Source organism: Pelophylax lessonae (assembly GCF_965119305.1).
Source record: "Pelophylax lessonae genome assembly, chromosome: 5".
Taxonomy (NCBI): Eukaryota; Metazoa; Chordata; class Amphibia; order Anura; family Ranidae; genus Pelophylax; species Pelophylax lessonae.
This window is the reverse complement of record NC_138772.1, coordinates 103,858,264-103,882,391: the sequence shown is the minus strand read 5'-3', so window position 1 is coordinate 103,882,391 and position 24,128 is coordinate 103,858,264. Positions and strand designations below refer to the sequence as shown.

Genomic DNA, 24,128 nt, shown 5'->3' with positions numbered 1-24,128 from the left:
GCAGACTAGCTGTAATGATGGCATAATCATAGGCATTATGCCAGGCACGTGCATAGTTGGTAAACCTGGTTCAAATAAAAAACAAGCACTCCAAAAGACAACTTTCAATTTATTGCCATTTAAAACATATGACAGTAGGCAGTTGGTTAACTGCAAAAAAATAAAACTTACCGTTGGTTTGACCAAAAGTTGACCCATTACTGTAAACATTCTGGAAAGTCCAACAGGTGTACATACTAAAAAGAAAGAACACAATAGGTTCAGCTGATGATCACAGTTTACTGTAGTAGGATGTAGTATCGTATATCAGCCAATAGTTATACATGGTTTTTAGGTACATTTCTAAAACTATCACAATCTAATTGATTACAAGTAACTAATTACATTACCAAGGGGGGTGGCAATGTGTGTGTGCGCGCGCGCGCGCGCGCGAGTGTGTGTATATACATACATACATACATACATACATACATGAAACATACATACAATTTGATTTTGATATGTTTTTGATTTTTGAATTTAGATATGCTGTGAATGGGAACACAAACATAATCTAATATAAAATCTAATCTATTTCCAGTTTTGCAGTGAAATTTGAGAAAACCCCAATTTTCTTTTGTTATTGACGGACACAAATCCTGATCATCATAACCATTGGGTTATACTGCCCCTTACAGTAGTAGGACACTAGGCAGAAAAAGAATCTGGCTACACCTATGGGCAGTCAGTTTAGTTACAAGCAGTGACAGAAGAATTACAATTCCACAGAAATAGGTGGCGTGTCTGGATGAACATCAGAGAAATTGATTTTAGGGTAAGTCAAAAATCCCATTTTCTCTTTTGTTCATTGACGGACACAGCTCCTGATCTTCATAACCAAAGCAGTGTTGAACATGCGTGGGTGAGAACAGCAAAAAAAAAAATCCCAAGGCTAAACAGTAGACAACCAGGCAACAAGAGCTCAACCAAAACAACTGGAGCCCACCTACAAAAAAACAATACACCCTCAAAAAGTATCAGGTCCTCTAAACAGCAGCCTGCAAAACTTTGCGGCCAAAAGAAGCATCCGCAGATGGAAACACATCCACTTTATAAAAATTAGTTAAAGTGTGCAACGACGACCAGGTAGCCACCATGCAAACATGCGTCACTGAGACCAACGAGGACCTAAGCGCCCGAGCACAGTGCGCCTAAACAGGGAAAGGAGGAGCCAAACCCCTGATGGATCAGGCCTGGATCACCGTCTGTCTGATCCATCTGGAAATGTTTACAGAGGAAGCGGACAACTCTTTCCGAGGCCCATCCGTGAGCCTGACTTCCTGAAAGACTTTGCAACTGCCAGGTACACCCTAATTGCCTGGACCACATCCAAGGCATGAAAGGCAATTTCAATCGAATATTTAGGCTTGGGACACAGGAAAGACAACACAATGTCTTCATTCAAATGACAATCAGAGACAACCTTTGGGAGGAATGATGGACAGGACCACCTTATCTCTGTGAATCGCCAGGTAAGGTGAACGACAGCATAACGCTGCCATTTCCGATACCCTGCGCGCAGAGGTAACAGCCACCAGAAAAACCACCTTCTGAGACAGTGTAAGCAAGGGAATCTCCCGAAGATTCTCAAAGGGAGGCTTCTGGAGGACCGAAAACACCAAATTGAGGTCCCAAGGCAGCAAAGGAGACTGTACTGGAGGAACCAAATGTCGGACACCCTAAAGAAAGGTACGCACCAGGAAATGTGTGGCCAAGGATCATTGGAAGAAGAAAGCCAAAGCAGACACCTGGCCCTTGATGGTACTCAAGGCTAATTTCTGTTCAACTCCCAGGCAAGATCTGTGCCACTGAGAAGGAGCGAAGATGAATCTGTAGAGACTCACTGCCCGCAATGTACGTCTTCCACGTACGATGGTAGACCTCTCTAGAAGTATATTTGCTAGCTTTTAACAGCGTAGGAATCACCGACTCAGATAAACCTCTAATCCTTCAGCAACTGGCATTTAACAGCAAAGCCATCAAAGCCAGCGACTGTAAAGCAGGATGGGAGATTGGTCCTTGGGACAGCAGATCTTCACTGAGTGGAAGCTTCCAAGTAGTGTCGGCAACCTGCCGCATCAGATCGGGGGGTATAAAGCCAGACGAGATCAGTCAGGGGCCACTAAGATGGCTGGAATCCCTTCTGCCTGAATCCTGTGTAGAAGTCTTGGCCGAAGCTTGAGAGGAGGGAAGACGTAAATCAGATGATACTGGGCCCACAGAGCCACCAGCACATCTGTGGCGTCCGCCAGAGGATCCCGTGACTGGGCCACAAACCTCTGCACCTTTCTTTTGATCCGAGACGCCAACAGATTCACCTCGGGAATGCCTCACCGGAGACACAACTGATAAAACACCCCTGGATTAAGGGACAACTCCCCTTGGTCGCCTGCCGACTGAGGTAATCCGTCTGCCAGTTTTCCACCCCGGAATGTGTACAGCGAAGGGGGCTGGAACGAACCGTTCTGCCCACCTTAGAATGCCAGCTACCTCCAGAGCCGCCAGGGACCTTCTTGTACCTCCCTGGTGATTGACATGAGCCACGGTCGTGGCATTGTCCGATTGAATAAACACTGAGCATCCCTGAAGACAATCCATCCAATGGTCTAGACACAGTCTTATTGCTCGGAGCTCCAAGACATTGATCGGTAGTCTTGACTTTTCCAGTGTCCAGATCCCCCGAGCAGAAATTTTGCAGAGGACGCCTCCCCAGCCGGACAGGCTGGCATCTGTGGTGACCACTGTCCAATACAAGGGGAGGAAGTATTTGCCCAGACAAAGCGTCGGAAAACGAATCCACCATATCAGGGACTCCTTCATTCGACTCAGCCGGATCTGATTGTCCAGAGACTGCAGAGTTTTGACCCACTTGTCCAGAAGCTCCCTTTGCAGGGACCTAGTCTGGAACTGTGCAAATGAAACCGCCTCGAAGATAGACACCATCAGGCCCAGCACCCGCATGCAAGTTCGGAGGGATGACCTTCTGCTGGACAGCAGGAGACGAATTGCAGCCTGTAATTTATGGAGTGTGTCGAGAGGAAGGAGCACTCTGGCTAAGGCCGAGTCCAGAGTCAGACCCAGATAGTCCAGTTTTGTGGACAGAACCACAGCAGACTTCTGAAAATTCAGAATCCAGCTTTTCGAAGACATGCCGCTGGGGGCCTCCCCTATAACCCTACAAGATGCAAGTCAAAATTCCTCTAATTCATACAGTACAGGACACAGAAAAAACATCCATAGACCCTTAGGAGGTTACCAACCAATGAATGAGGCGTGTGGGCAACAACTAGGCAAACAGAACTGTGCTAACGGGCCCAACAACAACAAGAGTCAAAAAGACCCAACTTCAAAGTGCTGCTGCAAAAACCTCACAGCCGAAAGCTACAGGAGACTGGACATCCACCTGGTAGAACTTTGAAAAGGTGTAAAAGCAGGACCAAGCGGTGGCCTCACACAGCTGGGCTACAGAGGCCTGGTGACGAGAGTGCAGATAAAATAAAGTGTGCATTTATTTTTTAGTTTTTGCAGGATCCTGGAAAGCACTGCACAAGCGATCAGCAGATCGCTGTTGCCATGCAGGTCTCCTGTACGCTGTCAGTGTATAGGCTTACCCGTACATCCTGTGTGGGTAAGCCAAAGCTCCCTGACAGGAACACTCAATGAACTACCACAGCGCCGTGGTAGTTAATTGAGAACTACATGCCGACAGCCACTAAGGCTGTTGGGACTTGTGGTTTATTTAGACACAAAGCTCGAGAACTACATGCCGACAGCCACTAAGGCTGTTGGGACTTGTGGTTTATTTAGACACAAAGCTCTGAATGAATGACATGAATGACATGGCTGTGTGGGCGGAGCCCCGCACGGCTGAGCTGCTTTCAAAAATTGGCAGCTAGTACAGGGAACGTCTCCCCGTACTGCTGCCAAGAGGGGAAGGGCGGGAGGGGCAGCTGAATCCTGCGCACGCTCGCTGGCCGGACTGGGGGAACCTTAAGGATCTAGAATATCCAGTCTGTCGCCCAGTCTAGCAGTTGATTGTAGTTCTCACAGGAACAGAAAATAAGAGGAAAAACATGTCCATTTAAAAAAGAAAAAAAAATTGCCAGGTCCAGAGATCCCAGCAAGGAACTAGGTCCTTACTCCTGACAAGGCAGAAAAAAAAAACAGAATGCCTAGAGCAGAGTGTGGGAGTATATCCCCTGGGACTGCCCCATAGGTGTGGTAAAGCTTTTCCTGCCTAGTGTCCTACTCCTGTAGGGGGTAGCATAACCCAATGGTTAAGAAGATTATGGCGCTGTGTCCGCCAATAAACGAAAGAGAAATCCCATTTTCTCTTTCGTTCATCGACGGAAACATCGCCCCATAAATAACTAGTCAGACGTCCAAAAGCAGTACCAAAAGGAAAATGAGGGGTGGGGAAAATAACCCAAGGCTAGACATAAGAGCCCTTAAATAGGACACAGGAGCCGTCTGAAAAATAAAGGTTTAAAGAAAAAACATCCCTTATGAGGGAACAGCCCCTCTTAAACAGCAGCTTGCAAAACTTTGCGGCCAAAAGAAGTATCTACCCTATATAATTATGTGAAGGTATGCACGGACGACCAAGTGGCCGCCTTGAAAACTTGCGATTTTGAAGCCGGATGACAGAAAGCCCAAGAAACACTCAGCACCCGAGTAGAATGAGCCGTGACAGGGAAAGGTGGAACCTGACATTTAATGGAATAGGCCTCAGCCACCTTCTGTCTGATCCATCTGGAGACGGTATCCAAAGAAGCTGCCAGCCCTTTTCTTGGTTCGTCCGTAACCAGAAAAAGCAAGTCTGACCTACGAAAAGACTCAGTAGCTGCCAGATACACCCGAATCGCACAAACCACATCCAAGGTATGCAAAGCAATTTCCTTGGGGTGAGCCAGCCAGGAAGGCAACACAACATCCTCATTCAAATGGAAGTCATAGACAACTTTGGGCAGGAATGATGGAAGGGACGACGAACCACTTTATCCCTAAGGACCACTAAATAGGGACTGCGGCAGGATAATGCCGCCAATTCCGATACCCTGAGGCCCGAGGTAATAGCCGCCAAGAATGTCACCTTCTGGAATAACGTAGGCAAGGTAATCTCCCGAATATTCTCAAATGGAGGTTTCTGGAGAACCGAAAGTACTAAATTTAAATCCCATGGCGGCAAAAGAGACCATACAGGTGGAGCCACATGACGAAACCCCCTGAATGAAGGTATGAACTAAAGGGTGCGTGGCTAGGATTTGCTGAAAGAAGATTGCCAAGGCAGACACCTGACCCTTGATGGTACTTAAGGCAAACTTCTGATCAAAGCCCTGTTGAAGAAAGGTTAAGATCCGAGCCACAGAGAAGGATCGAGGATGAGCACCAATCGACTCACACCAAGAAAACTTACCGTTAGTTTACCGGTAACGACTTTTCTAAAGAGCCTTCCAGGACAGTCCAAACATGAGAGACGATAGGCTCCTCCTACCGGAAACACAATCAATTAAAACACAGTTAAAAGGCCCCATCCTTCCCTCCATCCTCAGTTGTAAAAAAGTATCTTCCACAACCAGATTCTTTGAGGGAAGTGTTTAACATTCAGTCCACAGGTACTTACCCCTTTTTTAACTTGTTTGCACCCTTTTAATAGGGCGGGTAGGCCGGCCGTCCTGGAAGGCTCTTTAGAAAAGTCGTTACCGGTAAACTAACGGTAAGTTTTCTCCAATCGCCTTCCAGGACGGCCCAAACATGAGATGATACTAGATTACCCCTGGCCTACCTTAGGGTGGGACAACTGCCTGCAAGACCTTGCGTCCGAAGGTTAGGTCCTGTTGAGACAGAACTTCTATCCTGTAGTGTTTCAGGAAGGTGTCGTGGCTGGACCAAGTGGCTGCTTTGCGGATCGACTCCCAGGATGCTCCTGCTTTCTCGGCCCAGGATGTTGCTAGGGCTCTTGTAGAATGTGCATTAATTTTTACAGGAGCTGGGACACCTGATGCCTCATAAGCGCTGGTAATTGCCTGCCTGATCCATCTAGATATTGAAGGCTTAGAGGCCTGCAACCCTTTCCTGGGTCCAGGAGTGGAGGACTAAAAGGTGGTTTGATCTTCTGAAACTCCTTGTCCTGTCTAAGTAGATGAGAAGAGCTCTTCTAACATCAATACAGTGGAACCTTTCTTCCTTGCTGTTTTTAGGATTGTCACAGAAAGAAGGCAAGATAATTTCCTGTGTTCTGTGTAAAGGAGATGCCACCTTCGGTAAATAGAGCGGATCTGGTTTTAGAACTATCCTGTCCGGACATACCATCATAAAAGGCTCTTTGATAGAGAGGGCCTGGAGATCCCCTACTCTTCTTGCTGAGGTGATGGCCAGTAAAAATGTCAACTTAAGAGACAACCTTTGGAGGGGAATTTCCCCCAAAGGTTCGAAGGGAGGCCTAGATAATGCCTCTAGGACTCTTGTCAGGTTCCAAGGTGGGAACCTGTCTTTTAACAAAGGAGTAACTCTTTGTCTGGCTAACAAAAATCTCTTTATTAGTGGCTCTCTTGCCAGACGGGTGTCGAGGAACACTGAGAGGGCCGCAATTTGTACCCTAAGGGTGTTAATGGCCACACCCTTATCCACCCCATCCTGTAGGAACTCTAGAATTACAGGGGTAGAGGGGGAAACAAAACCTTTTTGTTTACCCCAGGTACAAAACCTCTTCCATACCTTAGTGTAGATTTTCTTGGTAATAGGCTTCCTGCTCAGCAGGAGAGTATCTACAACTCTCTGAGCAACCCTTTGAAATTAAAAGCTGGCTTTCAGTAGCCAGGCTGTCAACTGAAAAAATTTCGGGTTTGGGCAGAAAACCGGACCCTGAGATAACAGCTTTTGAGAAATCGGCAGGTGCCATGGGGGAACTAGTACCATGGTCTTTAGAGTGGCAAACCAAGGTCTCCTTGGCCACCAAGGGGCGATTAGAATCAGCCGAAGATCCTCTGAGTGGTTCAGTTTCTGAAGAACCCTCGGGATCAACATCAGGGGGGGGGGGAGGCATAAGCCAGACTGAAACGCCAAGGTTGGGCCAGTGCATCCAGGCCCATCATCCCCCTGGTCCTGGTAAGGGAGAAGAACTTTTCCACTTTCTTGTTCTGCTCTGTGGCAAACAAATCTACTTCTGGTGTTCCGAACCTCTGGGTTATCATTTGGAAAATTTTGGGATCTAACTCCCATTCCCCCTCCTGAATAAGATGACGACTGAGGAAGTCTGCTTGCAGGTTGTTTACCCCCTTGATGTGGACCGCTACTAGGGAGAACACTCTTTCCTCGGCCCAAGCTAGGATTGAGGTAGCTAGATCTAAGAGGGGTCTGGATCTGGTCCCTCCTTGTCAGTTCAGGTATACTACCGTAGTAGTATTGTCTGAGAGTATTAGAACCTCCTTGTTGAGGATGTTCTCTCTGAAGGCTTTCAAGGCCTCTCCCACAGCTTTCAACTCCCTGAAATTTGAGGAGGCTTGCATTGTTGCCAACTCCCAGACTCCCTGTGCTTGGGCTCCTTCCATGTGAGCCCCCCAACCCTGGGTACTGGGGACCGTGGTGATTTCTACACGGTCCCATTATCCCCAGGGCCTGCCTTTGTCCAAGTTGGTCTGCACTTTCCACCATTTCAGGGATTCCCTGACTTGAGGGGTGAGGATGACCTGTTCGTCCAAGGACTCTGTTTTCCTGTCCCAGGATGATAGATGGAAAAACAGAAGTTCCCTCGCGTGTAGCTGTGCCCAAACCAAAGCTGGTATACTGGCTGACATGAACCCCAGAACTCTCAGAACTTCTCTTCTGGAGCAGGATGGGGAGTCCTCTAACGCGTGGATCACGGAGACTATTTTTTCCCTTTTCTCTAGGGTTAGAAATAGTTTCTGGGCCTTTGAGTCCACCAGGAACCCAAGAAAGTTCCTTAGTTGGGATGGTATCAGAGCTGACTTCTTCAGATTGATGAGCCATCCTAAGCTCTCCAAGACCTCTATTACCCGACGGGTATCTAGATCTACCTGGATCTCGGATCTCCCGAAAATCAGTAGGTCGTCCAAGTAGGGAATCAGAGCAATCCCTAACATATGTAGGTGTGCTACTGCCTCTGCAAGGACTTTCGTAAATATCCTTGGACTGGCGGCTAGACCAAAGGGCAGTGCCCTGAACTGCTAATGAGTCGTTATCCCCTCGTTCTCTATGGCAAACCTTAAGAATTTTTGATGTTCTGGGTGGATGGGAACGTGCAGATAAGCGTCTCTGAGGTCTAAAGTGGTCATGAAGACATCCTTTAGTAAGTTTTTTCGTACAGAATAGATTGCTTCCATTGAAAATTTTTTGTACGTCAGAAACCTGTTGAGTTTCTTTAAATTTATGATTAGGCGGAATTTGCCTGATGGTTTTGGGACCACGAACACGTGGGAATAGAACCCCTGAAGATGTTGATCTTCTGGTACTGGAGTTATTACCAGTTGCTATGCAAGTTCTTAGATTCCCTGAAGCAGAGCCTGTTTGACTTGAGGTTTCTTGGGGACCTGGGTTAAGGTAATTGTGGTGGGTGGAATTGCGGTGAATTGAAGGCGGTACCCTTCTTGAATTAGCTTGTAAATATATGGGGAGACTGAAATTTCTCTCCATTGAGTGAGAAATTGGCTCAGTCTGCCTCCCACCTTGACGCTGGCGTCACTTGTTGTCTCTTGAGCCTGCGGTGGAGGGAAAGAGCAGATTATTCCTTTGTTTTCCCTTCCTGAATCCCCATCTCTTGTTGGGTTCCCTTTTTCGTCTATTTTGACTTTGTTCCTGGGGGCCTCGAAAAAATTTCCTAGGAGTATCCTTCCTTTTTACTGGAAATTTCTTACCCCTTTCCGAGGACCTAGCTAGGACCTCATCCAACCCAGAACCAAATAATAATGATCCCTCAAAAGGCAAAGCGCAAATTTTTGTCTTTGAGGTGAGGTCTCCCTCCCACTCCTTCAGCCAGATGGCTCTTCTGGCTGAGTTTAAGAGGGCACCTGTCTTGGCTGCAGCTACTACTGACTCTACAGCTGCATCCGCCAGGTAAGCTAGTGCCTTCCCAATAAGGGATAGTGAGTCCTGCAAGTCCTGAGTCTTATCCTGGGGTAAATTTTTATTTAGCCTGTCCAACCAACAGTAGGTATTTCTTGCTACACAGGAGGCAACCAAGGCCGGGGCCATGGTAGAGGCATTGGACTCCCAGGCTTTCCTCAGGAGGGACTCTGCTTTCCTGTTCATGACGTCCTTAATACTGCCTGTATCGGCAAAGGAGAGGTCACATTTCTTGGTCACTTGAGCCAAGGGCGCATCTAATTTGGGACTTTTGATCAGCTGATCTATATCCTCCTCTTTGAAGGGGAATCTCCGTTTCCATGACACTGGCCTCTTAAATTTAGTTTCTGGGGGCTGCCATTGTTGAAGAACCAACCCTTTGAGGGATTGGTGGATGGGAAAAACTCTAGAAGGAGTCTTCCCTAGACCCTTGTAGAGTCTGTCCTGGGCTGATGTCCCTTTTTGCACATCGGGTATTTCTTCAGAGGCATACACTGCTTGAAGGAGTCCCTGCATGCTATCCAGCCCAAACAGATTCCTGGATGGTTCTGTTTCCTCTATTTCTTCTGAGTCCCTATCTCCTTCTCCCTCTGAATTGGATAAGGAGACAGAGCGGTCTATGTCCTCTTCCTCCGGACTATTCCTTTGCAATCCTGAAGGCAGACTTTGCGAAAGAGATTGGCTAGCTTGTCCTGGCTTAACCGAAAGACTCTCCTGTGAGGAGGTACCTTCCCCTGCAGGAGAGGTTGAGGTTCCTGAACTCCCTAGGGAGGATTTTACAGTCTGGATAGTTGACAACATTTCTTCTTGGACTGTTTTTAGGAAGTCCTTCATTAAGGCTGAAGACTCTCTCCCTGCTAGCTTGTAAAAGCACTTGTAGCAAAAAGGCTTTGTGTGGGAACTAGGGAGTTTGTCTGCACAATTACCGCACTTTTTAGAGGCAACGGATCCTAACCCTACAGGTGCAACAGTAGAGGTTTCCTGAACACCGCTCTGGGACTCTGGAAGACAGGATACAACATCAATTACAGACAAGAAATGGAACAAGTGGCGCAAGCTGTTAGCACTACATAAAAACGATAGTCCATATAATAGCACATCAAGGCTATGATAAAGTCTTAAGGTGAGATGAGGAAATAGTCTGAATGCTCAGGGCCAGCCTGTTGGGGAGCAGAAGCGATCTCCAAACATGCAACAAACAAAAGAGAAAACAGGCGCCTCTGAGTTAAGACTGCGATTTAATATGGCAAACAAGTAATAAAAACTTACATCAAGGTAAGTATAAGCAGACAAGATGGGTCCTTCCGGTGTCCATGTGGAGGCTGGGGCTTGGAGTCATCACTGTGGGTCTGTAATCATCTCCTCTCTTCCTCTTCCTGTCCAGCAGGAAGTGGAGGGTGTCACAGCAGTGAGATGGAGGCTTGGACAGCAGGGTGAAACCGCAGTGAGATGGAGGCTTGGGCCGCACAGTGGCTGTGATGCTTGTCCACAGGATCTTCCGGCGTAATGACTGACGCGTTTCCGAGCATGCGCACTGTGGTGGGAAACCAGCGCGCGCTCCTTTTTCAAAGTCAAATGTAAAAGGGGAAGAGAAGGACCAATTTATGTGTTCCGGGACAATGCCCTCTGGTGGTGAAGTTATAAAATTACTATCAAAGTAAACATGACTCTACATTATAGCTGTATAAGGAACAATGCCCTCTAGTGGTGAAGTTATTAAATTACTATCAAAGTAAACATGACTCTACGTTATGGCTGTATGAGGAACAAGGGTCCCTCTAGAGGTCAAACCAGTAAGAAATAAAAATAAACAATAATATACATGTGATACGATGCATGAAGAGAATAATGCCATAGACAATGAGAGGAAAATTAGAGGGAAAAAGAAAAAAAAAAAAAACCATGGGATGAAATGAAAAAGAAATGATAAATGTGGAAATAAAATTAAATATTAATAAAAATAAAATATAAAAATGAAATTAAATTAGAAATAAAAATCAAAAATGGGAAATTAAAAATAAATGTAAACAAAATAAATAAAGAATTGTATATGATGTAAGCATATCATTAACTGAGACTAAATATACAAAAAAAAATAAATAAATAAATAAATAAAAAATTATTATATTTGTATGTGATAATGTAAAATTCTTATAGTATATATTGATACATGTATGTATAAAATCAGGAAATGGATACTAATGCAATGAGATGGATGGAATGGGAACAATGATGAATATCAACCTGAAAGAGGTATGAATATGGAATGTATAATCATACGGTGGAGACAAGGGATAAATGCTAGACAGTGAGTGGATGAGGAATTGTTGGCGGCAGGAAGGGTAGGAAGGGGGGTGGGAAAAAATAAATAAATAAATAAAAATTAGCACTGTATGGATTACCTAAAGTGAACCCAGGAGGGGACTAATTAAAGAATGGTGGATACATCCAATTCTTCGTTCATCCCATTGGGCGAAAGTGTATTGAGGGAATAGATCCAAAACGTTTCACGTTCGCACAGTTTGTGAAATCTTTCGGCTTCGGGAAGGTCTTTTGATATTTGCTCAATGATCCATACCTCAAGATTTGAGGTAGATTTGTCATGGTGTCTGAGAAAGTGGCGGGGGACGCTATGTTTGTCTTTTCCTTCCTCTATTTTTCTCCTGTGTTCCCCAAATCTTTGTCGAAGGGGACGGATCGTGCGTCCTACATAGAGGAGGTTGCAAGGACAACTGAGGCAATAGATTACAAAATCAGATGAACAATTGAAAAAATCAGCGAGGTTGTATGTTTTGTTATGTGTATGAAATGATTTTTTACCATGTTTTACATATGCACAGGTTTTGCACAAAGACTTGTTGCACCTATACATGCCTGTTAAAGGAATCAGGCACACCCTAGGGGTGGCATCTTTAATGGTTTTAAGTTTGCTGGGTGCAATTTTGTTTTTAAGGTTGGGTGCTTTCCTGTATGTGACTCTGGGAGTACTTGGGAGGACTAATTTGAGATGAGGGTCCTCCAAGAGTATAGGCCAGTGTTTTAGAAGAATCTGTTCCATGGTCTTGTGTTTGTAATGGAATTTGGTGGTGAAACAAATGGATTGATCAAATGTGTCTTGGGTTTTGGCAGGAGGGGGATCTGTGAGGTACAGATGATATGCTTGATCTACCAGGGGGAGGGGATAACCTTTGTCCAATAATTTGGCTTTTAGAAGCTGACTTTCAGCTACATAGTCATCGTGCCTGGTGCAATTGCGCTTCAGCCGACAAAATTGTCCCTTGGGAATATTGTTGGTCCATTTGTTGTAATGGCAGCTCTTGTAGTGCAATAGGGAATTACCTGCAGTAGGTTTGGAGTAATTCTTGGCATGAATTTGATTTCCTATGTAGTACAATTCAAGGTCCAGAAAAGCAAGTCGTTCAGAATTGGTGACATGGGTGAATGTTAATCCGTGGGGGTTTTGGTTGCAATGTTGTGTGAAATTATGGATGATGTCGGGGGGTCCATCCCAAATTATAAGAATATCATCTATGTACCTACCATAGAAGATAAGGTGTCTGGATTATGGGTTGTTGTGCCATATTTTCTGGGATTCCCATAGCCCCATGGCTAAATTTGCGTATGAAGGTGCAAAATTTGCTCCCATGGCTGTTCCGTTGATTTGTAAATAAAATTGATCATTAAATTTAAAATAGTTGTGAGTGAGACAAAATGTTGTACATTCCAGAATGAAGTGGGCTTGTTTGGGGCTCATGTAAGGATCCAGATGGAGAAAATGATCTAGGGCTGTGAGGCCGAAATGGTGTGGAATAGATGTATACAGTGAATTAACATCCAGAGACATCCAGGTATAACTAGGTTCCCATGTGTAGGGGGACAGTAGTTCCAACAGATGAGTACCGTCTCTGATGTAGGCAGGTAAACTTTGAGCTAGTGGTTGGAGAAAATGGTCTATGTATAAGGAGAGACCAGAGGTGATACTCTCCATGGATGCAATGATGGGACGGCCTGGGGGATCGGTGAGACTTTTGTGGATCTTGGGAATATGGTAAAAATATGGGGTCCGATAAAACATCCTATTGAGGAAGGAGGCTTCATTGGAGTCTATAGTTTTGGTTTCAATGGCATGGTCAATGATAGCCTTCAGGTCCAATTTGTATTCAGGAAGGGGATCCTTATGGAGTGGAGTGTAAGTGTTGGAATCAGCCAAAAGTCTTTCGGCCTCTTGGATGTAAGAATCTCGATCCAGGAGGACAATGCCTCCTCCTTTATCAGCATTTTTAATGATAATGTCATTGTTATTAATCAAGGATGAAAGGGCTTTTGATTCTTGAGGTGTAAGGGTGCCTAACTGGGTAGGGGTGTGGGAAGATGGTTTGCATAATTTCAGGAAGTCGGAATAGACCATATTGTAAAAAGTGGTGAGATGTGGGCCTTTATGCTGGTAAGGGTTAAAGACTGATTTGGGTTTCAATGTTGAATGTTGGACCGGGGGGGAGGTTGCTAAATGCTGTGTAAACAAATCTAAGTCAGTGAGAGTGTCATTGTTATATAGCTGTTCCAATGTCTCGATAATGTCTGTCTCAAAGTCAAATTCTTGGGGTTCAGGAGTAAGACTGAGGGGTGCAATCAATGTGGTGTTGGGTCTGGAACCCTGTTTGGTTTCGTTTATTTGGAAAAATCTTTTCAATGTCAAGTTTCTCACGTATTTGTTTAGATCCTTGAAAAGGAGAAATGGATCTGGCTTATTGCAGGGGGCAAAGTTGAGGCCCCTGCTTAAGAGGGATGTTTCTGCCTGAGAGAGTGTGTGTTTGGATAAATTGAATATTTTGATGGTTTCAGTGTTTTGGGTTTTTTTGTGCTTGTTTCTATTTTTTCCCCCCTCTGCATCCTCTTCTGTGTGTTTTCTTTTGGATGAGCCTGTCTGAGGGGGGCCCGTCACTAAAAAAGACTCCCTAGTGATGGTGTTGAGATGGATGGAGGGGTTTTGGGGAGGACAATCAGAAGACGCCCTATGAGTAGCTGGGGATTCCTCCATAATTGGGGTGTCTCTGTGGGATGAGACAGGAGCAGCGGGGTTATGGGGAGACTGGCAGGGTGGTTGGCTAGATGGAATCCCAATAACCTCTCTGGAGGTAGTAGCCATGGATATAGGGGATAGGGGTTTATTCAGAGTGTTGATTGTAGCGATCACTGATAAATTGTGAGCTACAGATTCACGTGAAGTAGATGGTGTACTTAGACGTGCTGGTATCTGTGGTCCACGATCTGAATGTTTTGTAGTGGTAGGGTGATGCTTGGCTTTATGCAAAGCTGTGGATGGGTGAGTATGGTAGGAATGGTGGGGCCGATTATAAAAGGTAGTGAGGTGTTGTAATGTTTTGGTATGAGATGGGGTACAACCTTTTGTGTTGCGGGGAAGAAGTCTGGGGATCTGACTGGTGTGTGGACTCTGATGGGATGTGAAGTAAGAGGTAAGGGAGACCTGCCATGTGTGTGGCGATTATGGGGCCTAAGTGGCGGTTCTAGGTTGAGGGTCAGCAAAGATGGGGGAGTAGTGGAGGGAGGGGGAGGGATGACCAGGTCAACAGAATTCGATGACTGCTGTGGTTGGTTCCAAGTGAAGACCCTATTGTTGGTGTAATCATGGAGATCACGTCTAAATTTACCTATTTTTGTGCGGATAAGGGTGTCTTCTTGTCTTTTGGTGTTTTTCTTTAAAGTGTCCAGCCAAGAGAGAGGTAAACACTGTTTGGCGTTCACAATTTCTTGTGAGAGGATTTGCACTTGATGGGTGAGCTGAGAAAACCTGGAGGATCTATGTTTAATTAAGACACTGATCCATTTGGAGGTACAGAATTCGGAAATGTTGTTCCATTCTGTTAAATTTTCTTTATCCAGAAAGGAGCAGGTTTTCATAGTGCGTAGGCCTCTGGGTGTCATTTTAGTGGTGATGTATTTATTTAAGAAGAATTTGTCCCACCATTGGACATTGGTGGAATGTATAAGCCGCTCTAATTTTTTGAACTTACCACATAACATGTAGCGGAATGTTTTGGTAAGGGATGGATTACTGGTGAATAATGTGGTGGGTAATGTGGTGTATAAATCATCCAATATGCTGTACTTATGAGATTCTATATCAGAGATAATATCCATGATGAGATGGAGGATGGTGATGTGTAGAGAGAAAGGGGAAGGGAAAAAGAATGCGGGGGAAAGAAGGGGAAAAAAACGGGGGGGGGGGGAAGGGGATGGGGAAATGGGAAGATGGGATGGGAATAAATAATAATAATAAAAAAAAAAAAAAAAAAACGGAAAAAAAAAAAAAAAAAAAACACAAATAAAAAAAACAACAAAAAAAAAAAACGCCAAAAACAGCCAAAAACGTAGGTTATGACTATGACACAAGAATTGTACTGATGTGGTAACATACAATGGATATACAATCAGATAGGAAGTAAATGATTATACTAAAAAAGGTACAATACAATAGATGATAAAAAGAACCAGGGGTTAAATCCTCAGTAACAAGGGGAGCCAAAAATGATGTGGGGCAAAATACTGGGGATAACAAACCGACTGGGACATAAATAGTGTGAGACAAGGTGGTATAAGATTTGCTACAGCTGCTGCCTACTAAAGAAAAGGCTTCAATGCAAATTACAGACAAGAAATGGAACAAGTGGCGCAAGCTGTTAGCACTACATAAAAACGATAGTCCATATAATAGCACATCAAGGCTATGATAAAGTCTTAAGGTGAGATGAGGAAATAGTCTGAATGCTCAGGGCCAAAAATCATTTCATACACATAACAAAACATACAACCTCGCTGATTTTTTCAATTGTTCATCTGATTTTGTAATCTATTGCCTCAGTTGTCCTTGCAACCTCCTCTATGTAGGACGCACGATCCGTCCCCTTCGACAAAGATTTGGGGAACACAGGAGAAAAATAGAGGAAGGAAAAGACAAACATAGCGTCCCCCGCCACTTTCTCAGACACCATGACAAATCTACCTCAAATCTTGAGGTATGGATCATTGAGCAAATATCAAAAGACCTTCCCGAAGCCGAAAGATTTCACAAACTGTGCGAACGTGAAACGTTTTGGATCTATTCCCTCAATACACTTTCGCCCAATGGGATGAACGAAGAATTGGATGTATCCACCATTCTTTAATTAGTCCCCTCCTGGGTTCACTTTAGGTAATCCATACAGTGCTAATTTTTATTTATTTATTTATTTATTTTTTCCCACCCCCCTTCCTACCCTTCCTGCCGCCAACAATTCCTCATCCACTCACTGTCTAGCATTTATCCCTTGTCTCCACCGTATGATTATACATTCCATATTCATACCTCTTTCAGGTTGATATTCATCATCGTTCCCATTCCATCCATCTCATTGCATTAGTATCCATTTCCTGATTTTATACATACATGTATCAATATATACTATAAGAATTTTACATTATCACATACAAATATAATAATTTTTTATTTATTTATTTATTTATTTTTTTGTATATTTAGTCTCAGTTAATGATATGCTTACATCATATACAATTCTTTATTTATTTTGTTTACATTTATTTTTAATTTCCCATTTTTGATTTTTATTTCTAATTTAATTTCATTTTTATATTTTATTTTTATTAATATTTAATTTTATTTCCACATTTATCATTTCTTTTTCATTTCATCCCATGGTTTTTTTTTTTTTTCTTTTTCCCTCTAATTTTCCTCTCATTGTCTATGGCATTATTCTCTTCATGCATCGTATCACATGTATATTATTGTTTATTTTTATTTCTTACTGGTTTGACCTCTAGAGGGACCCTTGTTCCTCATACAGCCATAACGTAGAGTCATGTTTACTTTGATAGTAATTTAATAACTTCACCACTAGAGGGCATTGTTCCTCATACAGCTATAATGTAGAGTCATGTTTACTTTGATAGTAATTTTATAACTTCACCACCAGAGGGCATTGTTCCGGAACACATAAATTGGTCCTTCTCTTCCCCTTTTACATTTGACTTTGAAAAAGGAGCGCGCGCTGGTTTCCCACCACAGTGCGCATGCTCGGAAACGCGTCAGTCATTACGCCGGAAGATCCTGTGGACAAGCATCACAGCCACTGTGCGGCCCAAGCCTCCATCTCACTGCGGTTTCACCCTGCTGTCCAAGCCTCCATCTCACTGCTGTGACACCCTCCACTTCCTGCTGGACAGGAAGAGGAAGAGAGGAGATGATTACAGACCCACAGTGATGACTCCAAGCCCCAGCCTCCACATGGACACCGGAAGGACCCATCTTGTCTGCTTATACTTACCTTGATGTAAGTTTTTATTACTTGTTTGCCATATTAAATCGCAGTCTTAACTCAGAGGCGCCTGTTTTCTCTTTTGTTTGTTTACAACATCAATTAGTATCACTCTTCCATTTTTTGAAAAGGGTAAGAGGCCCCTAGAAAAGACACTTAAACAGTCCTACTATGGGCAGGGAGAGGGAACATCAAGCATTGCAGTAAAGCAAAAGACATCAGCAGACTTTTCTTTTTGGAGAAAGTTAGATGCATTGCAGCACTTACCCGGGTCCGACCTGGGTTTGGCTGTTGTTGCTTGGCCCAGCGCTTCTTCCTTCCCCGGTGGGTGAGTAGAAGGCTTCATCTCCCTGGCAGCTGTCCGAGCTCCTGTGGCCTGGGAGTCTGCACTACCGCGTGGAACCGGTTCCGGCGTCTCCTCCACCTTCTTCTTCCGCATTGTGCAGGAACTGACATCACCGGATGTTGTCGGGTCCTTCCGCTCCGACCGCGAGGCTTGAGGCGCTCGCGTCTGACGTCACTTCCAGCGGGAAATTCGAATCCGATCCGTGGAGGAGAGCTGCTGGCGCCGGGAACAAACGGTGAAAGAAACCTAGAGGGTCACCCGGGTGACCGACGGTTCCACCGATGGAAGAGGCGACCTGTGAGAAACCCGGGAGGGGTGGCAGGTAGAGCTCTACTCTCAGTGGCTTTGCTGAACCTGGCTCACAGGGGGACCATAGGACTATCAAAAAGTCTGCAGGTCAGTAAAAAATAACAAATGTTTCGTAGGAAGAAACACAATCTAAACTGAGGATGGAGGGAAGGGTGGGGCCTTTTAACTGTGTTTAATTGATTGTTTCCGGTAGGAGGAGCCTATCATCTCTCATGTTTGGGCCGTCCTGGAAGGCGATTGGAGAAATGTACGCTTTACATCTACGATGGTAAATCTTGCTGGAAGACGACTTCCTCACCATTACCATAGTAGGGATCACTGATCCAGACAGACCTCTATCCTTCAGTACCTGGCTTTCAGTAGCTAGGCCAATAAAACCAGGGACTTTATGGTAGATCAGCCCTTGGGACAACTGGTCTTCTTTGAGAGGAAGCCCCCAGGGGACGTTTACAGCCACCAGAATGATGAGCCTCGCTCTTGATTCCTCACAGAACTGCAGAAGAAGCCTTAGCCGAGGATGATACTGGCCTTACTGTGGCCCTTGGACACCAGCAGCGTCTGTCAGAGGACCCCGTGAGTTCGTCACGAACTTCGGTATCCTCCTGTGGAGCCGCATGTAAGACGATCATACAGAACGGTCCTGAAGATGGATACCAAAAGACTCAGAACCTGTATGCAAAATGGGAGAGAAAACTATCTGTGTGACAGCAGCCGGTGAATCACGGCCTGTGGTCCCTGAAGTTTGTGCAGAGGAAGGACCGCCCTAGTCAGAAATAGTATCAGACCTAGGTAAATCAATTCCCTATACAGGGATAGGGGAGACGTTAGGTAGTTCAGCCATTGTCTTAATCTTTGCAGGAATTAAATCCGCACAAGGAGACTCAGGACATAAAAAAAACCCTGAAAAGCACAAGCTTTGTCCCCCCTTTCTGGGTACCCCCAAAATAAACATTTTGTGGATCTCCTTGACGCTCACCAAAGAAGTCCACAGGGCTGGAAACCAGCAAAGATGTCCCTCCACCCCAATAATGGGTGAGGGCAGACCTTCATGCTGAAGAAGTCTTGTCTACTGGTCCGGGGAAGCTAGCTTACCAGACAAAGGTTGCTTGGAATCTCGCGGGGAAGATTTAAAAGATCTATTTCCCCTAGTCTCTGTCCCAAAAGCACAAAATAATTTTCTATGGGCTAAGAAGGAGGGCCCCCATGTGTGGCGAGGCTACCTTTCCTTAAATTGTGGCAGGAAGGTACTCTTCCCTCCCGTGATACCCTTAATGAGGTCATCCAGGGTAGCCCCAAACAAGCGATCGCCTTGAAAGGGCAGATCAATGAGAACTTTCTTAGAGGCTTGGTCTACGGATCAATTCTTAACCCACAGCACGTGCCTAATTACCACTGAAACAAAGTTTAGACAGCACAGGAGCTGGTGTCATGGTGTCTTTATTCAACCTGGAAACAGGAGGGTCCACCACTAGTGGACTAGTCCACTTTTTTAAAAGTGACTCCTCAAAAGGGTAACATACAGCAAATCGTTTGGGGACCACAAAGGGTAATTTTGGTTGTTCCCATTCCTTACAGGAAAACCTGTCAAAATAAGGCACATATGGAAACACCTTTGGAGTACGATGCGACTTTTGCGTACCAAACGACACAGCCACGTTCGTGGCTACATCAGCCGCAACCTCCATCTTTAAAGTCTCACGCACTGCAGTAATAAATGTGTCTACCAGCAGCTTTTCATTCCCTGCTGCGACCATGGAGGAATCATCCTCACTATCAGATGGATCAGGGGGTGTGATATTAAGTCCCCCTGGACGGGCCGCGTCCATGGCGGCATACGGTTTAGAATCAGATGAGACAGACTGAGCAGGGGGAAAGGCAGGGGACACTTCCTCCTGGGCCTTTGCCCACACGCCACTTCCACCCGGGACACTAAGGACTGCCGAACCGCCGTCAGTGCAACCATGGGAAGCTGGGGTTCCGAGGGAGGGTTCAGTGGGGAGATGTAACCCTAAGATTCTATAAGGAAAGGAAGATCTTGCAGTACAGAAACGATCTTTTGGCACCACTAAAAGTATCCCCTCAAGGCTCAGGGTACCTATCAGCAGAGAGAGAGAGATAACAGTGACCCCCCCCAAAGACTCACCCTACCGACCGGAGGAAAGCACAGAATTTGAACCCAGCATCATCATGGATGCTATTCCCTGTTCATATGCCCCGGGCACAGGAAGAGGAAACTAAGGAGGAAGAGGAGAAGCTTCGGCATCCCCACAAGGCTTCAGTTGTCTCCATCTCCCAGACTAAGGGAAAATGGCCCCCGTGGCAACATCCAGCTACACAAACATGGCCACCAACTGGAGAACAGCCAGAATAAGGGAAAATGGCCACCATCAGCTATAAACACTGAAGCATGCTGCCAGGATCTCTCCTGCACCCTCTGCAAGGGGACCCCCCTCCCCGAAGGCAGGAAATGTTTAGGGGAGACTCTGCTGTGCACTCTGTATCGGTCTCTGCACTGGGACTCCCCTACACTATACCCACACTGCAAACAGCAGGGCATGCACCTAGGGGTCTCCTACACTGGGACCCCTCCAGACTACCAGGGCGGGACACACACTATCCCAGGACCCCTACAGAGTGGGGATAGCGGGGGAGTGCCCAAGGGTCTCTGCTGCATTCTATGCCCTGGGACCTTAACCAGATCTAGGTCCAGACAGAGGGGAGTGGGGGGGGGAAGCTCAGCGAGGGATTTAAGGATGGGAGGAGGGAACCTGCAGGCAGGTCCGACCATCCCTGGAGATTACCCACGTCCACCCCAAAGAAAACCACCAAAAGGAGAGAGGGGGGGATCGTACTTACCCTTCCATGGTGCGGGTAACACTCCAGACAGAACTCCTCGCCACCAAAGTAGGGGAGCTGTCTGGTTAGGGGCCACTATGACTCAGACCCATGCCGGGTTGTATGGGACCCTGCAAGACGTTTAACTCGCGGGCCAGGCTCTGTCCGTGAGGATATGTCACGGCCGACCTAAAGAGTAGCTGTGGTCTGCATGCGCTCGCTGGCTGGGCTGGGGGAACCACTGGATCTAGATTATCCAGCCCGTCGCTCAGCTCAGCAGTTGATTGTAGATCTCACCGAGAGAAAACAAAAAAGATAAAAGGAAGGAGAAAATTGCTAGGACCAGAGATCCCAGCCGGGAGCCTAGGTCCTTACTCCTGACTAGACAGATTAAAACTGATTACAGCAGAGAGAGGGGTTCTATACCAGGTAGGAATGGCCCATGGGCGTAGCCAGGTGTTTTTTGTTCTGCCTAGTCTACACCTGGAGGAGGCAATATAACCCACTAGTTATGATTTATGGAGCGCTGTGTCCGTCGATGAACGAAAGAGAAATATATTTTAATGTTGGGGGGGGGGGGTTTGCCAGTGTAATCTAAAAAGGAATCCATCAGATTAGAAACATTTTCAGTACTTAATTAAAGGCACATCCTTCATCCACACCCTTGTTTCAGTACTTAGCAGGTCACAGATTTGCGAAAAGCATGCAGCCAGTGAACTGACAGAATACCTGACACGCACACTTTTTCCATGCTAGTAACTAAGTAGGAAGATTTACATGACACCCCACAACAATGTACATTCAAAAACAAGGCAGCTAAATCAGCTCCAAACTTTCTACTCTGGCATCTTTATGCCACACAGTTACAGTGGACCTAAACCCTACCTGGATAACATTCAGTTTTGCTATAACACCGCATATCATGAATTGCCTTTTTTTAAGCTTCATATCAACTTCCTGTTAATGTGCACTCTCTCCGGATCATTTCTCAAGTCTAGCTTCTTGATGGTGACAAAGCAGATTATGCAATGTCTGTTGGCATGGTTATATGTCTTTTCTTCAGGGGTTCATGTGACAGACTGACAACACAGGAGTACGACTAGGAAACAGTTATCACCCCATAAAAGAAGCACACAACCAGGACCTTGCAGGATTACCGGGTATTCTCATATTTTAAACTGCAGATTTAAAAAGATTAAAACAATTTTGACTTGATTTAAGTCACTTTAACATGGATGAGGCTATAAAGAGGAGATAAAGCGGACATTACTTACGGAGTAATAAAAGACAGCCCATCAATGAAATACAGGAATATAAATATGGTAGGTAATATTCCCAGAGATCTGAAAGGTTAGAAAATAAGTTAGGTTTTGTACATTTGTACAGGTTTTGTACATTTTTAAACATGCATTATGGGAAGTTTACACGTGGTTTCGTTATTTTACTGGTCATCATAGTGCATGAAAATGAACCAAAAAACAGACGTGCCTAATTTTTCAAAACCCATCGCAGTGCGCCATTATATATACACAGTGCCCCTTGCGAAAGTATTCGGCCCCCTTGAACTTTTTTGACCTTTTGCCACATTTCAGGCTTCAAATATCAAGATATAAAACTGTAATTTTTTGTGAAGAATCAACAACAAGTGGGACACAATCATGAAGTGGAATGAAATTTATTGGATATTTCAAAATTTAACAAATAAAAAACTGAAAAATTGGGCGTGCAAAATTATTCAGCCCCCTTAAGTTAATACTTTGTAGCGCCAACTTTTGCTGCAATTACAGCTGTAAGTCGCTTGGGGTATGCCTCTATCAGTTTTGCACATCGAGAGACTGAAATTTTTGCCCATTCCTCCTTGCAAAACATCTCGAGCTCAGTGAGGTTGGATGGAGAGCGTTTGTGAACAGCAGTTTTCAGTTCTTTCCACAGATTCTCGATTGGATTCAGGTCTGGCCTTTGACTTGGCCATTCTAACACCTGGATATGTTTATTTGTGAACCATTCCATTGTAGATTTTGCTTCATGTTTTGGATCATTGTCTTGTTGGAAGACAAATCTCCGTCCCAGTCTTAGGTCTTTTGCAGACTCCATCAGGTTTTCTTCCAGAATGGTCCTGTATTTGGCTCCATCCATCTTCCCATCAATTTTAACCATCTTCCCTGTCCCCGCTGAAGAAAAGCAGGCCCAAACCATGATGCTGCCACCACTATGTTTGACAGTGGGGATGGTGTGTTCAGGGTGATAAGCTGTGTTGCTTTTACATCAAAGATAACGTTTTGCATTGTTTCAAAAAAGTTTGATTTTGGTTTCATCTGACCAGAGCACCTTCTTCCACATGTTTGGTGTGTCTCCCAGGTGGCTTGTGGCAAACTTTAAACGACACTTTTTTATGGATATCTTTAAGAAATGGCTTTCTTCTTGCCACTCTTCCATAAAGGCCAGATTTGTGCAGTATACGACTGATTGTTGTCCTATGGACAGAGTCTCCCACCTCAGCTGTAGATCTCTGCAGTTCATCCAGAGTGATCATGGGCCTCTTGGCTGCATCTCTGATCAGTCTTCTCCTTGTTTGAGCTGAAAGTTTAGAGGGACGGCCAGGTCTTCGTAGATTTGCAGCTGTCTGATACTCCTTCCATTTCAATATTATCGCTTGCACAGTGCTCCTTGGGATGTTTAAAGCTTGGGAAATCTTTTTGTATCCAAATCCGGCTTTAAACTTCTCCACAACAGTATCTCTGACCTGCCTGGTGTGTTCCTTGTTCTTCATGATGCTCTCTGTGCTTTAAACTGACCTCTGAGACTATCACAGTGCAGGTGCATTTATACGGAGACTTGATTACATACAGGTGTATTCTATTTATCATCATTAGTCATATAGGTTAACATTGGATCATTCAGAGATCCTCACTGAACTTCTGGAGAGAGTTTGCTGCACTGAAAGTAAAGGGGCTGAATAATATTGCAAGTCAAATTTTCCAGTTTTTTATTTGTTAACCAAGTTTGAAATATCCAATAAATTTTGTTCCACTTCATGATTGTGTCCCACTTGTTGATTCTTCACAAAAAATTACAGTTTTATATCTTTATGTTTGAAGCCTGAAATGTGGCAAATGGTCGAAAAGTAAAATGGGGCCGAATACTTTCGCAAGGCACTGTATATATGTAAGATTCTGCACTTCTGCCTG

General features: G+C 45.0%; 1 protein-coding gene across 1 annotated transcript in view; it reads right to left on the bottom strand.

Moving 5' to 3' along the window:
* Positions 1-24,128, bottom strand: part of LMBR1 (limb development membrane protein 1) — a 387,912-nt gene that overhangs the window by 141,430 nt on the left and 222,354 nt on the right. The window contains exons 7-8 of the mRNA XM_082259842.1: positions 22,215-22,283; positions 172-236 (exon numbers count right to left, since the gene is read on the bottom strand). Coding sequence (XP_082115968.1) covers positions 172-236; positions 22,215-22,283 — 134 coding nt within the window. The remainder of the gene's footprint in view (positions 1-171; positions 237-22,214; positions 22,284-24,128) is intronic.